Here is a 16,677-nt window from a genome sequence, read left to right as displayed (position 1 = left end):
AAAGGTGAGCATTTGCCCACTGAAGTCAGTTACAATGCTGAACTGCAGTCAAGTCAAGACCCTGGTGAGGACGACGAGCACACAGATGACCTTCCCTGAGACGGTTTCTGACCGGTTGTGCAGAACCCACAGTTTCATCAGCTGTCCGGTGGCTGGTCGCAGATGAAGAAGCCGGATATAGAGGTCTTGGGCTGGCATAGTTACACATGGTCTGCGGTTGTGAGGCCAGTAGGACGTACTGCCCACTTCTCTAAAATGATGAAGGAGGTGGCTTATGGTAGAGAAATGAACATTCAATTACCTGGCAACAGCTCTGCTGGACATTCCTGCAGTCAGCGTGCCAATTGCACGCTCCTTCAAAACTTGAGACATCTGTGGCATTGTGTTGTGTGACAAAACACATTTTGTGGCCTTTTATTGTCCCTAGCACAAAGTGCCCCTTTGTAATGATCATGCTGTTTAATCAGCTTCTTGATATGCCACACCTGTCAGGTGGATGGATTGTCTTGGTAAAGGAGAAATGCTCGCTAAAATGGTTGTAAACAAATCTGAGATTTTTTATTTCAGCTCATTAAACATGGGACCAACACTTCACATGTTGCTTTTATATTTTTGTTCAGTGTAAATTTTTGCCCTAAAAAATGTTACATCTTAAAAATCTACCAGAAAAAGTCTTGAAAGGTATTAGAGATACAGTTGAAGTCGGAAGTTTACATACACTTAGGTTGGAGTCATTAAAACTCGTTTTTCAACCACTCCACAAATTTCTTGTCAACAAACTATAGTTTTGGCAAGTCGGTTAGGACATCTACTTTGTGCATGACACAAGTAATGTTTACAACAATTGTTTACAGACAGATTATTTCACTGTATCACAATTCCAGTGGGTCAGAAGTTTACATACACTAAGTTGACTGTGCCTTTAAACAGCATGGAAAATTCCAGAAAATGATGTCACGGCTTTAGAAGCTTCTGATAGGCTAATTGACATAATTTGAGTCAATTGGCGGTGTACCTGTGGATGTATTTCAAGGCCTACCTTGAAAACTCAGTGCCTCTGCTTGACATCATGGGAAAATCAAAAGAAATCAGCCAAGACCTAGTACGTAAGTATAAACACCGTAGGACCACGCAGCCGTCATACTGCTCAGGAAGGAGTTCTGTCTCCTAAAGATGGACGTACTTTTGTGCGAAAAGTGCAAATCAATTCCAGAACAACAGCAAAGGACCTCATGAAGATGCTGGAGGAAACAGGTACAAAAGTATCTATATCCACAGTAAAACAAGTCCTATATTGACATAACCTGAAAGGCCTTTCAGCAAAGTAGATGCCACTGCTCCAAAACCGCCATAAAAAAGCCAGACTACGGTTTGCAACTGCACATGGGGACAAAGATTGTACTTTTTGGAGAAATGTCCTCTCGTCTGATGAAACAAAAATAGAACTGTTTGGCCATAATGACCATCGTTATGTTTGGAGGAAAAAGGGGGATGCTTGCAAGCCAAAGAACACCATCACAACCGTGAAGCACGGGGTGGCAGCACCACGTTGTGGGGGTGCTTCGCTGCAGGAGGGACTGGTGCACTTCACAAAATAGATGGCATCATGAGGAAAGGAAAATTGTCTATATATTGAAGCAACATCTCAAGACATCAGTCAGGAAGTTAAAGCTTGGTCACAAATGGGTCTTCCAAATGGACAATGACTGCAAGCATACTTCCAAAGTGGTGGCAAAATGGCTTAAGGACAACAAAGTCAAGGTATTGGAGAGGCCATCACAAAGCCCTGACCTCAATCCGATAGAAAATTTGTGGGCAGAACTGAAAAAGCGTGTGCGAGCAAGGAGGCCTACTAACTTGACTCAGTTACACCAGTTCTGTCAGGAGGAATGGGCCAAAATTCACCCAACTTATTGTGGGAAGCTTGTGGAATGATTTATTTCAGCTTTTATTTCTTTCATCACATTCCCAGTGGGTCAGAAGTTTACATACACTCAATTAGTATTTGGTAGCATTGCCTTTAAATTGTTTAACTTGGGTGAAACGTTTCAGGTAGCCAGTTTTAGGTTTCCCTGATTTCACTCAGCCATTTGTTGTACACACTGATGCGTCACACCAAGGCTTGGGAGCAGTTCTTTATCAAAAGCAAGATGGGAAGCTTAGGGTCATTGCTTATGGCTCTCGACCCTTAACAGCAGCTGAGAAGAACTATCACTACCACTCGGGCAAGCTAGAATTTCTAGCTCTAAAATGGGCAATCATAAGTTCCATGATTATTTGTACTATGCTCCGACCTTCACTGTATACAGCGATAACAACCCGCTCAGCTACATTCTGTCTACTGCAAAACTGAACTAACCACTTCCAGGTGGGTTGCAGAATTGGCTGATTTCCACTTTACAATAAAGTACAGGCCAGGCAGAGAGAACGGTGATGCAGATGCTTTGTCAAGGATGCCACTGGATGTAGAGTCACTGATGAGAGAATGTTCTGAGGAGCTTCCACCAGACACCATTGCACACCCTGACTAAAGACAAGTTACTAGAGATATGTGATTTCCTTGACATATCAGGCGAACAGAGAAGAGATGTTCAAGACAAATCCCGCATATCATTAATGACTCACATTATGATGTTCCTTGAAAGAGAGGAAGTTGCAGAGTTAGAAGATGGCGGCATGTCGGAATTGTTGCTACTTAAAGACAAAATGACAGAGATGATCAGTGGCATAGATGACAAAACAGGGCAAACTGACCATGATATTGAAACAGCCGGAACACATCACAGAATAGAGGAACTGAGAACTGTAACCCCACAACAAGGGGTGGGAACTGAGCAGATTACTGCAGCCAAAGCCAGTGATTCTCTGCGTCAGCCCCAGCCCCAACCCCATGCCAATCTTCAGGGGAGCGTGCCGCTCTCAACCAATGCACAGCCCAGCTCATACTGGTGCAAAGAGTTTAAAATGTCTGGTCAGATAGGTGAACCGGGCCAGAAAGATAAACAGATTTTTTCCAGCCTTGCCCATCAGATCGAGAGTGGACTTAGGCTATCCAGAGGCTATCCTGGGGTAGAAATAGTAGACGCAGTAGTCAGGGCTATTTCCCCAGGCTCACAGCTACGCAGCTACTTGGAAGGTAAACCCCAGCTAACTAAATAATTACGAGAGTGATACGGTATTGTTTCCTCAATGAGAACTTTTAGTGAAATGAGGAAAGACCGCGATTTCCCCGGGAACTTGGGTGGAGACCAGAGCAATCGATCTCAGGCTCATAGATTAAGAGCATTTAGTAGATCACAGATTAACACTTTTACCCTTCCATTAGGCACCACAAAATAAAGTAATCAATATAACGTTTACACATTCCTCTCACAATTCGTACCCTTTGTACGCTTGACGGATTTTAACTTTTTAACACAATTATATGAATGTTATCAATCTCTATCAACTAATACTGAATGCATGATCTTTTTAACCTTAGATGTTTTAAGATCCTCACATACTATGAACTTACTAATACCTTTTAACCTTTTAATGTATAACAGGCTATGAGTATTTCCTTTAACCTGTCACACTTTCACATTCTTGAAATAAAGTGGTGATCCTAACTTACCTCAAACAGGGAATTTTTACTTGGATTAAATGTCAGGAATTGTGAAAAACTGAGTTTAAATGTATTTGGCTAAGGTGTATGTAGACTTCAACTGTAAATCCACTTCACTTACTGTAGTTCAATAACCTCAAAAATTATGTTACCAAACTTTGTATCTGCATAGTTCTTCCAGTAAATGTGTTTTTGTCGAAGTAGACATTTAAAAAATGTGTGACTGTGCATAAAGTTGTATAGTTAAACTTACATTTGAAAGGTTTTCGTTTGGTCAAATTTGGAAGTGAAAAATCTCAGAGTTTCCGCATCATTCTGTTATCATGGAATTGCCCATATCTGACTTGTGAGACTACATCACTCTTGCTCTGCTCTCAAGGGTTTGATGCTTTGTCTGTACTGTACTTCTTAGTGGAGCAGAATCATTTCCCCTATGGAAACTATGCTATTCGGAACAGTATGTGAAATCAAATATGATTCAGAGACAGTGGCGGAATGTCTTTTGAATGGTCAGATTGAAAAATAGCTTTGTATATGGGGGGGGTGTGTGGTTGTGATTCACTATGGTTTCTTGAGTGTGGTTCTGGATCACTATGTTTTTTTGTGTGTGGTTGGACAGGCTTAATTGGAACATGAAGGAGGGGGGTTGTCTTAATTCGGACCCTCCTCTCAATCAGGACTGGGGCTGGACCTTGCTGCTACTGCTGGATAGCTAGTCCTACGAGAGAGAGAGAGAGAGAGAGAGAGAGAGAGAGAGTCAACAGAAGGGAGACACAACGACAACAACAAGAGAGAGAATGAGAGAGGGAAGTGAACATGAAGAGAAACAGAGGTACCTAGAATTGGAGAGAGCAGAGAAAGATGGACGACAACAAAAGAGAGAGCAAAAGACAGTGAGTGATACGTTGACAAGGATAGAAATAGTGTCAGAGATACCTAGGAGGAGGATAGTAAGGAGAAAAAGAAAGATATATGGAGAGAGAGAGAGGTAGAGCCAAGCAGCCACCTGTAGGAGTGAGTGAGCGAGTCAGTGAGTGTGTCAATCTCCTGATGGAGGAGGAGAGAGAGGAGAGACTGACCACCATGCATCTGTGTTGCAGCTCTGCCTCGGAGGACTTGGGCTGCAGGCGTGGAGACTTCAGCCGAAAACACTATGGCTCTGTCGAGCTGGTGAGTAACCCACTTCCAATGACATTCTATTCCTATTTTTGCCCTTCTATCTCTCCCTTTTCTCCTCTTTTCTGTGTCCACCCCCTATTCCCTCCTCCTATCTCTCCCTTTTCTCCTGCTTTTCATGTGTCCAACCCCCCACCTTGTTCACCTCCTCTCTCCCTTTTCTCCTCCTTTCTGTGTCCGTCCTCCCCCATCTCCCCTCCTATCTCTCCCTCTTCTCCTCCTTTTCGTGCCCGCTCCCCTTCTCTATCTTCTTCTACCCCTCAATGGATGGATGGAGGGGGGGTTTGGGAGAGAGAGAGAGGTGAGTCATGACTGTCTGGGTGTGGTTCATTGGTCCAGTGTAATAGTGCGTAGCACCCTGTAGCATGGCTCACAATAATAGGGTGGTCAGTTACAGAGAAACAGAGAAACAGATACAGGTCACAGCTATGCTCAGGGCCACGTTATGACATCATCATCTACCTCACTGTAAACTGGCTGGGGCTGTGTCTGAAATGGCACCATATTCCCTATAATATAGGGCAGGGCTTTTACGAAAAGTAGTGCACTAATCAGGGCATAGGGCGCAATGTTTTTGCATTTACTTTACTCAGATGTAAGTTTACTATAAAAACTATTTTAGTTTCATGGAAGTGTGTCATGTTACTGTACTATGGTGGTAATGCTATTAACCAGCTCTGTGTTTGTGCTTTTATTAAGTTGATGAGTCACTTCCATGCTGTTAGTGTGTGTAGCCTACTGTATGTTGTCTAGTGCAGTGGGGGTTATAAATAGTCATTGGCTGGGTGTGTGTGAGTCCTGTCTGCGCGTGCTGATAGCCCCCGGGTGGACAGGAAGTGGCTAGGGCCTCTGTTGACTGTAACTTCTTCCCAGAGACACAGTAGTGGTTCTGTCTTGTCGGCGCTACCGCCACGCTAATGCCACGCCACACCATGTCAGATTAACACAGAGGAAGCACCACATGCTGCCTATCAGCAGCACCAGACTGGCACAGCACACATTTACATTTACATTTACATTTAAGTCATTTAGCAGACGCTCTTATCCAGAGCGACTTACAAATTGGTGCATTCACCTTATGATATCCAGTGGAACAACCACTTTACAATAGTGCATCTAACTCTTTTAAGGGGGGGGGGGTTAGAAGGATTACTTTATCCTATCCTAGGTATTCCTTAAAGAGGTGGGGTTTCAGGTGTCTCCGGAAGGTGGTGATTGACTCCGCTGACCTGGCGTCGTGAGGGAGTTTGTTCCACCATTGGGGTGCCAGAGCAGCGAACAGTTTTGACTGGGCTGAGCGGGAACTGTACTTCCTCAGAGGTAGGGAGGCGAGCAGGGCAGAGGTGGATGAACGCAGTGCCCTTGTTTGGGTGTAGGGCCTGATCAGAGCCTGAAGGTACGGAGGTGCCGTTCCACTCACAGCTCCGTAGGCAAGCACCATGGTCTTGTAGCGGATGCGAGCTTCAACTGGAAGCCAGTGGAGAGAGCGGAGGAGCGGGGTGACGTGAGAGAACTTGGGAAAGTTGAACACCAGACGGGCTGCGGCGTTCTGGATGAGTTGTAGGGGTTTAATGGCACAGGCAGGGAGCCCAGCCAACAGCGAGTTGCAGTAATCCAGACGGGAGATGACAAGTGCCTGGATTAGGACCTGCGCCGCTTCCTGCGTGAGGCAGGGTCGTACTCTGCGAATGTTGTAGAGCATGAACCTACAGGAACGGGTCACCGCCTTGATGTTAGTTGAGAACGACAGGGTGTTGTCCAGGATCACGCCAAGGTTCTTAGCACTCTGGGAGGAGGACACAATGGAGTTGTCAACCGTGATGGCGAGATCATGGAACGGGCAGTCCTTCCCCGGGAGGAAGAGCAGCTCCGTCTTGCCGAGGTTCAGCTTGAGGTGGTGATCCGTCATCCACACTGATATGTCTGCCAGACATGCAGAGATGCGATTCACCACCTGGTTATCAGAGGGGGGAAAGGAGAAGATTAATTGTGTGTCGTCTGCATAGCAATGATAGGAGAGACCATGTGAGGATATGACAGAGCCAAGTGACTTGGTGTATAGCGAGAATAGGAGAGGGCCTAGATGATGAGAACACACAAACACAATGAGCAGTGTGTGTTTGTGTGTGTTGGGTGTGTGTGTCACCTAGAACTGTGACATGATTGTTCCAATTTCCTATCTGGAACACATTGTTGTGGCAAACTGCACAGTCGTGGCCAAAAGTTTTGAGAATGACACAAATATGAATTTTCACAAAGTCTGCTGCCTCAGTTGATGGCAATTTGCATATACTCCAGAATGTGATGAAGAGTGATCAGATGAATTGCAATTAATTGCAAAGTCCCTCTTTGCCATGCAAATGAACTGAATCCCCAAAAAGATTTCCACTGCATTTCAGCCCTGCCACAAAAGGACCAGCTGACATCATGTCAGTGATTCTCTCGTTAACACAGGTGTGAGTGTTGACGAGGACAAGGCTGAGATCACTCTGTCATGCTGATTGAGTTTGAAAAACAGACTGGAAGCTTCAAAAGGAGGGTGGTGCTTGGAATCATTGTTCTTCCTCTGTCAACCATGGTTACCTGCAAGGAAACACATGCCGTCATCATTGCTTTGCACAAAAAGAGCTTCACAGGCAAGGATTTTGCTGCCAGTAAGATTGCACCTAAATCAACCATTTATCGGATCATCAAGAACTTCAAGGAGAGCAGTTCATTGTTGTAAAGAAGGCTTCAGGGTGCCTAAGAAAGTCCAGCAAGCACCAGGACTGTCTCCTAAAGTTGATTCAGCTGTGGGATCGGGGCACCACCAGTACAGAGCTTGCTCGGGAATGGCAGCAGGCAGGTGTGAGTGCATCTGCACGCACAGTGAGGCGAAGACATTTGGAGGATGGCCTGTGTCAAGAAAGGCAGCAAAGAAGCCACTCTCTCCAGGAAAAACATCAGGGACAGACTGATATTCTGCAAAAGGTACAGGGATTGGACTGCTGAGGACTGGGGTAAAGTCATTTTCTCTGAATCCCTTTTCTAATTGTTTGGGGCATCTGGAAAAAAGCTTGTCCCGCGAAGACAAGGTGAGCGCTACCATCAGTCCTGTGTCATGCCAACAGTAAAGCATCCTGAGACCATTCATGTGATGGGTTGCTTCACAGCCAAGGGAGTGGGCTCACTCACAATTTTGCCTAAGAACACAGCCATGAATAAAGAATGGTACCAACACATCCTCCGAGAGCAACTTCTCCCAACCATCCAGGAACAGTTTGGTGACGAACAATGCCCTTTCCAGCATGATGGAGCACCTTGCCATAAGGCAAAAGTGATAACTAAGTGGCTCGGGGAACAAAACATTGATATTTTGGGTCCATGGCCAGGAAACTCCCCAGACCTTAATCCCATTGAGAATTTGTGGTTAATCCTCAAGAGGCGGGGGACAAACAAAACCCCACAAATTCTGGCAAACTCCAAGCATTGATTATGCAAGAATGGGCTGTCATCAGTCAGGATGTGGCCCAGAAGTTAATTGACAGCATGCCAGGGCGGATTGCAGAGGTCAAAGAAGGGTCAACACTGCAAATATTGACTCTTTGCACCAATTCATGTAATTGTCAATAAATGCCTTTGACACTTATGAAATGCTTGTAATTATACTTCAGTATTCCATAGTAACATCTGACAAAAAATATCTAAAGACACTGAAGCAGCAAACTTTGTGGAAATTAATAGGTGTGTCATTCTCAAAACGTTTGGCCACGACTGTATTATCAGAGTTTGTTCAGTGAATGTCTCTTAGGTTTAGAAGTAGGGAGGCTGTCTTTGCCACTGTCACGTCTCCCCCCTGGAGGTTTAGGCCTGCTGTTGCTGTAAAGCACTATGTGACCAATGTATTTGTATAAAGCAGTATTCGGTACAAATGCCATTGGATTGATAGAAGAGAATGAGTGTGCCCGTCTGCTATATCTCCAGCCACATGTGACCTAACATTTTACAGTTAGGAAAGGTACTATGGCGGCATCCCAAATGGCACCCTATTCCCAAATAGACATTGTATCATTCTTGTTTGTTTTATTTTGGGTATAATCTGTGGATGGGTCTTTTTTGTGTGGCAGACTTTCTGTTGTCACTCACTCTGTGGAGAGAGGGGTTGGCATGGCACCCACCCTGTAGCTTAACTAGGCTGAAACACACACAGGCACGCAACACACGCACATGTGCACACACATACATACACATGCCAAATGGGACTAGAGGAGTCCTGGACCCAGCCCAATTTCACTCCACTGCTTTAATTGGGATATTGAAGAGGTAGAAACGGTAGATGCTGTGGAGATTTGTCAATGGAGTCTAAGCAACTGTATGCTTGAAGTCCATTTCATACCGCATTCATCATATTTGTAATTAACGTCCTTATTCTAAGAGAGAGGAGTGCTGTTTAAAGTAGCTCTCTTATTTGAATTTAAAGCGTTAAAATGTGAAAACACAAAAATTACCACTTGTTCCTATGAGAATGAACTGTTAATGAAAGTGTTCTCACCAATCACACAAGAAAATAGTGTACAAATAATGTAACACAATCAATCAACTGTGTGACAATTCAGCTCTAACAGAAGGCTGAGAACATAGAAATAGAATTACTAGAACGGACACTCTTATTACATTTCTATGGCTGAGAAAACATGGATTCATACCTTCACCTCCTACCTCTCTATGTCAATCTTGATGTACTCAGGGACTCCTTAGATAGTATACAGTGAGCTCCAAAAGTGTTGGGACAGTGATGTTTTTGTTTTTTTGGCTCTGTACTCCAGCACGTTGCCTTTGAAATGATATGATGACTATGAGGTTAAGGTGCATACTGTCCTGCTTTAATTTGAGGGTATTTTCATACATATCGGTTGAACCGTTTAGAAATTAGAGCACTTTTTGTTAATAGTCCCACTAGTTTAGGCGACAAAAAGTATTGGGACAAATTCACTTATGTGTATTAAAGTATTGAAAGTTTCAGACCCACAAATACCATACTCCAAGACATGCTATCCTCTCAGCCTTACAATAACAGGGAAGGTTAACATTTTTGGGGGGGGGTATATTTGTGCGTCTAACTTTCTCACTCATCAGTATTCATGATTCATTCAGGATCATTGTAGCATCCACATTAATGTATTTTTTATTTTTATTTAACTAGGCAAGACAGTTAACACTTCTTATGGCTGTTAACGGGATCGATATGACAACAGCCAGTGAAAGTGCAGGGCGCCAAATTCAAACAACAGAAATATCATAATTAAAATTCCTCAAACATACAAGTATCTTATACCATTTTAAAGATAATCTTGTTGTTAATCCCACCACAGTGTCCGATTTCAAAAAGGCTTCACAGCGGAAGCACCACAAACGATTATGTTAGGTCACCGCCAAATCACAGAAAAACACAGCCATTTTTCCAGCCAAAGACAGGAGTCACAAAAAGCAGAAATAGAGATAAAATGAATCACTAACATTTAATGATCTTCATCAGATGACACTCATAGGACTTCATGTTACACAATACATGTATGTTTTATTTGCAAATAAATTCATTAAAAATCCTACAATGTGATTTTCTGGAATTTCTTTTCTCATTTTTGTCTGTCATAGTTGAAGTGTACCTATGATGAAAATTACAGGCCTCTCTCATCTTTTTAAGTGGGAGAACTTGCACAATTGGTGGCTGACTAAATACTTTTTTGCCCCACTGTACAAGTGTTATACATGGAATTTTAGACCCACTTCTCCTTAATGCAACCGCTGTGTCAGATTTCAAAAAAGCTTTATGGAAAAAGCAAACCATGCAATAATCTGAGGTCGACGCTCAGAGCCCAATCAAGACAAAAAGATATCCGCCATATTGTGCAGTCAACAGAAGTCAGAAATACCATTATAAATATTCACTTACCTTTGATGATCTTCATCAGAATGGAATCCCAGTTCTACAATAAATGTTTGATTTGTTCGATAATGTCCATCATTTATATCCAAATAGCTACTTTTGTTAGTGCGTTTGGTAAACAAATCAAAACTCACGAAGCGCCTTCACTAGTTGCAGACGAAATGTCAAAAAGTTCCGTTACAGTCCGTATAAACATGTCAAACGATGTATAGAATCAATCTTTAGGATGTTTTTAACATAAATCTTCAATAATGTTCCAACCGGAGAATTCCTTTGTCTTCAGAAAAAGCAAATGGAACGGGAGCTACCTCTCATGTGAATGCGCGTGACCAGCTCCTGGCACTCTGCCAGACCTCTGATTCAATCTCCTCTCATTCAGCCCCCTTTACAGTAGAAGCCTGAAACAAGTTTCTAAAGATGGTTGACATCTAGTGGAAGCCTTAGGAAGTGCAACATGACCAATATCCCACTGTATCTTCAATAGGGGCTGGGTTGAAAATCGACCAACCTCAGATTTCCCACTTCCTGGTTGGATTTTTTCTCAGGTTTTTGCCTGCCATATGAGTTCTGTTATACTCACAGACATCATTCAAACAGTTTTAGAAACTTCAGAGTGTTTTCTATCCAAATATACTAATAATAATATGCATATATTAGCAACTGGGACTGAGGAGCAGGCAGTTTACTCTGGGCACCTCTGGGCACCCTATTCGTCCAAGCTACTCAATACTGCCCCCAGCCATAAGAAGTTAAGAACAAATTGTTATTTACAATGACGGCCTACCCTGGCCAAACCCGAACCCAATCACGGCCGGATGTGATAGTGTTTAGAAACTATAGTGTTTAGAAATTCTATTCTTATTTACAATAAAAGTGACCCAAAAATGACACAATACATTATTTACCATTCATTTCTATTGGGCACAAAATAATCTAAAACACAACCAAAAAAAACAGCAAATGCATCCAATGTCACATTGTACTGTATAATGATAGGAGACAGGCGCAGGAATATGAAAATAGTTTTTTTTATTTCTCTACCCAAAATAGCGTACATCTGGAACATGACGGGGACGAAGCCCAAAACAAGCAGGCATATATATATATATATATTTATGGCTGTAACCCAAACAAAGAGCTAGGTGTAAACCTCTATAAAAATACACAGGACGAGACCCGTAATAACAAGTGCACCCTAACACGGTAACACGCAAGCCGATACAACAGAGCACATGTGCTCACAAGACCAACAGGCATGGAATAATAATCAACAAGGACAATGGGGAACAGAGGGCACATATATATACACATACTAATCAGGTGGAATGGGAACCAGGTGTGCGTAATGAGACAAGACAGTCCCGTTTTGGTGGTAATGATCCAGTTCAGTGACGCCTAGAAGGCCGTTGACTGTATGTAGCACATTATTTTATGCATGAGTGCATCCACTATCCACCCAAGCAAGCACATACTGGAGTCCACCCAGAGATGCTGTTGCATAATTGTGTTTTGGAACTGCATATTATATAGGGATGAACTGAACTTTTGACATGTGTAAACATGTTTGGAATGCAGCTACAGTCTACTTGGCATGTACAGTAAAGTGTATTGCGGCGCATATTATATGAGTATCTAGGGTTGAACTTTTCTCTAGTGTCTAGTGCAGGGATCCCCAGTAGTGCAGGGGCCGACGAACCCTTTGAAGAACCCTTTTTGGATGCATGTAGAATCGTTTTGGTTCCAGGTAGAAATAACCCTTTTTGGTTCCAGGTAGAACCCTTTTGGGTTCCAAGTAGAACCCTTTTGGGTTCCATGTAGTACATGTAGCACATTACTACATGAAAGGGTTCTACCTGGAACAAAAAGGGCTCTCCTATGGGGACAGCTGAATAACCCCTTTGGAACCCTTTTTTCTAAGAGTGTAACAGAGTTCCTAAATTAAAATAACTTTGAGCTGATTTACTGGTGATTGTACACTAGTTTATGTTCAACAACATAAATCATTTAAAATAAATAACAAAACAGAAAACTTGGGGGGGGGGGAACTTCGCCCGCGGGTGATTTTATTTGGCCCCCCAAGTTTTCTGAGCAAATGTTTATTTTAATAAGCCGCCTATTGGGGAACCCTGTTCTAGTGTGTAACTGTAGCACAGTTTGGAACGCAGCCACAGTCTTCTTGGCCTGTACAGGAAAGTCCATTGGGCAAGGCTGTCTATTCTGTGCAAGAGGGAATATTACCTCTATGTCTGTAGTGCAGCCCCAGTTATTAGGCAGACAAGGCCTCCTAGGACCATACACCACTCACCACTGCTGAGAGAGAGCGTGTGTAAGCAGACCAAGCCTTACACTGTGCCTGAGGGGTCCCTCATTACAGGGAGAAGAGATAAAGACAAAGGAGGACATTTAATTCACATAAATATACCCCGGAGTAACCAGAATCAATACCAACCAACAAGCAGGACCTGATGAATCACACACACACACACACACACACACACACACACACACACACACACACACACACACACACACACACACACACACACACACACACACACACACATACACAAACACATTTCAACTGACAAGTTTTTTTTTTTTTTTTTTTTTTTTTGGGGGGTGGATCAGCTTAATATTGCGGAAAGAATGTTGTTTCCAATGTAATTGTCTGCATCATTTCCAATCCCCCATATTTTTTTGGGTAAATATATATATCCATTCACGTATGCATACATATACACATATATACATACACATACCTACATAGACATACATACTTTTTTTAAAGAGTATACCTTTATTATTATTCCCTGCAAACCCTACCACCGATCCCCCAATTGGAGTAAACTGATAAACATTTCTGTTTTTACCTTCAATTTATACATCTTATACACATTTACAGACACAGTCTACTTTATAATAGTTCTCTCTTGTTTGTTCTTAGTCCTTCCTCTATTTCTGTTGTCCATCCAGTTTGATTTCCACTTGTAACTGTGCTATTTTACAATAGCTCCGCACCTATACACATTTCACAGATCCCGTATGCCCTACATTGTTTATCTTGTTATTAGTCCCACCCTTCAGCTCCACTCAACCTTTCCCATCTATCTTCCAACATCATCCATTTCGGATTTTTATTTGCCATATATTTTTCAGCTGTGCTGTGATGCTTCACAAAAGATTTGAATCTTCCTATTCTCATAGCTTCCACGGATTGTAAATTAAAAATAAACATTTTTGCTAAAATAATTATTATATTATTGATTGATTGAATATGGCTTTTCAAATCCCCCAGTATTGCTATCTGTAGCGTTAGTTCTACGCAAATGTTGCAATTCTTCAACCATTCCTGGACCTGTGACCCAAAAACGAGCTACATGCGGACAATACCAAAATAAATGGTCTAATGACTCTGCCTCCTCACAGCAGAATCTACAGAGCTGAGAAGATTGTATCCCCCATATATATAACATTCTATTAGTTGCAAGAATTTTGTACAATAATTTAAATTGAAAAATTCTAAGTTTTGAATCCGGCGTTGTTTTGCGTATCAATTCATAAACCATGTGCCATGGAATGGGTACATCGAAAATCTCTTCCCAACTATTTTACAATTTATATGGCACAGCTGTAAGTTTTTTGGTCCTTAAATGAAATTGGTATATGTTTTTATTTATCACACTTTTCTTTAACCATTTATGTTCTTTAATATTAGGCCGACATACAAGTTCCTTACTTTTATCCCCTTCCACCTGCCTCTTCCATTTTTGTGGTAATGCTGCAATTAATTGGTTGTAATTTTGGGTAGAGCAGACATTTCCATATGTCTGTGTTAGCTGCATGTGTGACATTACTCCACCAGTCCTATTTATGATATCATTCACAAAAATTATACCTTTTTTAAACATTTCTTCGATAAATACAGTTTTTTTATCAATTACTATATTTGAATTTAACCACAAGATTTGTTGTACTATTTGTTCCGTCCTTTCAGGTGGATTAAACTGAAATTGCAACCAACTTTCTAAGGCTTGTTTAAAAAATAAAGATATTTTGGAGATTATTTCCTTTTCAAGCAACCGAAAGTGAGCAGGTGTAATCTGAATAAAGGGAAAAAGGCCCTTCTTGAACATAGGATGAGACATTCGTACCAATCTACTAGAGAACCAGTTTGGATTTAAGTATAACTTTTGTATGACTGATGCCTTTAGTGAGAGGTCTAATGCTTTAATATTTAATAATTTCTGCCCTCCGAATTCATATTCGTTATATAAATAGGCCCTTTTAATTTTATCTGGCTTGCCGTTCCAAATAAAATTGAATATTTTTTGTTCATATAATTTAAAAAGCAGGTCACTAGGTGTAGGCAAAACCATAAGCAAATAGGTAAACTGTGATATGATTAAAGAGTTAATCAGGGTGATTTTCCCACAAATAGACAGGTATTTTCCTTTCCATGGTAGCAAGATCTTATCTATTTTTGCTAACTTTCTATAAAAATTTATTGGAGTGAGATCATTTCTTTCTTTTGGGATTTGTATACCGAGTATGTCCACATCACCGTCAGACCATTTAATTGGTAAACTACATGGCAATGTAAAATGTGTATTTTTTAGTGATCCAATACGTAATATGGTACATTTATCATAATTTGGTTTTAATCCAGAGAGGATAGCAAATGTATCTAGATCCTCTAAGAGGCCGTGGAGAGATTCTAGTTGTGGTTTTAAAAGAAAACATGAATCATCAGCGTACAATGACACCTTAGTTTTTAGGCCCTGGATTTCTAATCCCTTAATATTAATGTTTGATCTAATTTTAACAGCTAACATTTCAATGGCAATAATAAATAGATATGCCGATAGTGGACAACCTTGTTTTACTCCTCTAGATAGTTTAAAACTTTCTGAGATGTAGCCATTATTTACTATTTTACACCTAGGGTTACTATACATAATTTTTACCCATTTTATAAGAGATTCCCCAAAATTGAAATATTCTAGGCATTTATATATAAACTCCAGTCGTACTTTATCAAAAGCCTTTTCAAAATCAGCTATGAAAACCAGGCCTGGTGTCCCCGATATTTCATAGTGTTCTATTGTTTCCAGTACTTGCCTTATATTATCTCCAATGTATCGTCCATGTAAAAAACCTGTCTGATTAGGATGAATAATATCTGACAAAACTTTTTTTATTCTATGCGCCAAGCATTTTGCTAGGATTTTTGCATCACAACACTGAAGTGTAAGAGGTCTCCAATTTTTTTAATGGACTGGATCTTTATATATACCACTTGGGTCCTGTTTCAGTAATAATGATATCACACCTTCTTGTTGCGTGTCTGATAATCTATCATTTATATAGGAGTGGTTAAAACAAGCTAATAGTGGTCCTTTGAGTATATAAAACATTTTTTTGTATACTTCCACTGGTATGCCATCCAGTCCTGGAGTTTTCCCATCCTTAAAGGCCCCAATTGCATCAAGTAGTTCCTCCTCTGTAATTAGGCCTTCACATGAGTCTTTCTGTACAGATGTTAATTTTACATTATTATTAGGGAAAAAATCCATACAATTAGTTTCAGTTAGTGGAGATGGAGGAGCCTGAAACGAAAATATATTCTTAAAGTACTTTACTTCCTCTTTCAAAATATCATTTGGTGAATCATGCGTGACTCCATCATTTGTAACAAGTTTTAATACGTTTGTTTTGGTAGCATTTCTATATTGAAGATTGAAAAAGAATTTGGTGCATTTTTCCCCATATTCCATCCAGTTAGCTTTATTTTTGTAATATATTACACTGGATCTTTCTTGAATAAGTTCCTCCATTTCTTTTTGTTTTTCCTCTAACTTATTCTGTGCCTCTATGGTACCGTTTTTATTGTTATCTAACTGTACTGTTAGTCCTTCAATTTCCTTTGTTAATATGGACTCTTTTGATCGAAATTGCTTTTGTTTTATAGATG

The 16,677-nt window shown here is 41.2% G+C and overlaps 1 protein-coding gene across 7 annotated transcripts in view; it reads left to right on the top strand.

Moving 5' to 3' along the window:
• The window catches only part of LOC139551721 (GTPase-activating Rap/Ran-GAP domain-like protein 3), a 179,309-nt gene that overhangs the window by 64,769 nt on the left and 97,863 nt on the right, over positions 1-16,677 (top strand). For 5 of the 7 annotated variants that reach the window (XM_071363003.1, XM_071362997.1, XM_071362999.1 and 2 more), the window contains exon 2: positions 4,705-4,774. In XM_071363003.1, the coding sequence (XP_071219104.1) occupies positions 4,705-4,774 (70 nt within the window). Of the gene's footprint in view, positions 1-4,362; positions 4,498-4,704; positions 4,775-16,677 lie in introns of those variants that run through there. The other 2 variants (XM_071363001.1, XM_071363000.1) reach the window with 2 other exon arrangements.

Source organism: Salvelinus alpinus, chromosome 24, assembly GCF_045679555.1.
Source record: "Salvelinus alpinus chromosome 24, SLU_Salpinus.1, whole genome shotgun sequence".
NCBI lineage: Eukaryota > Metazoa > Chordata > Actinopteri > Salmoniformes > Salmonidae > Salvelinus > Salvelinus alpinus.
The sequence above is the reverse complement of the archived record's forward strand: the minus strand, read 5'-3'. Positions and strand labels throughout refer to the sequence as shown.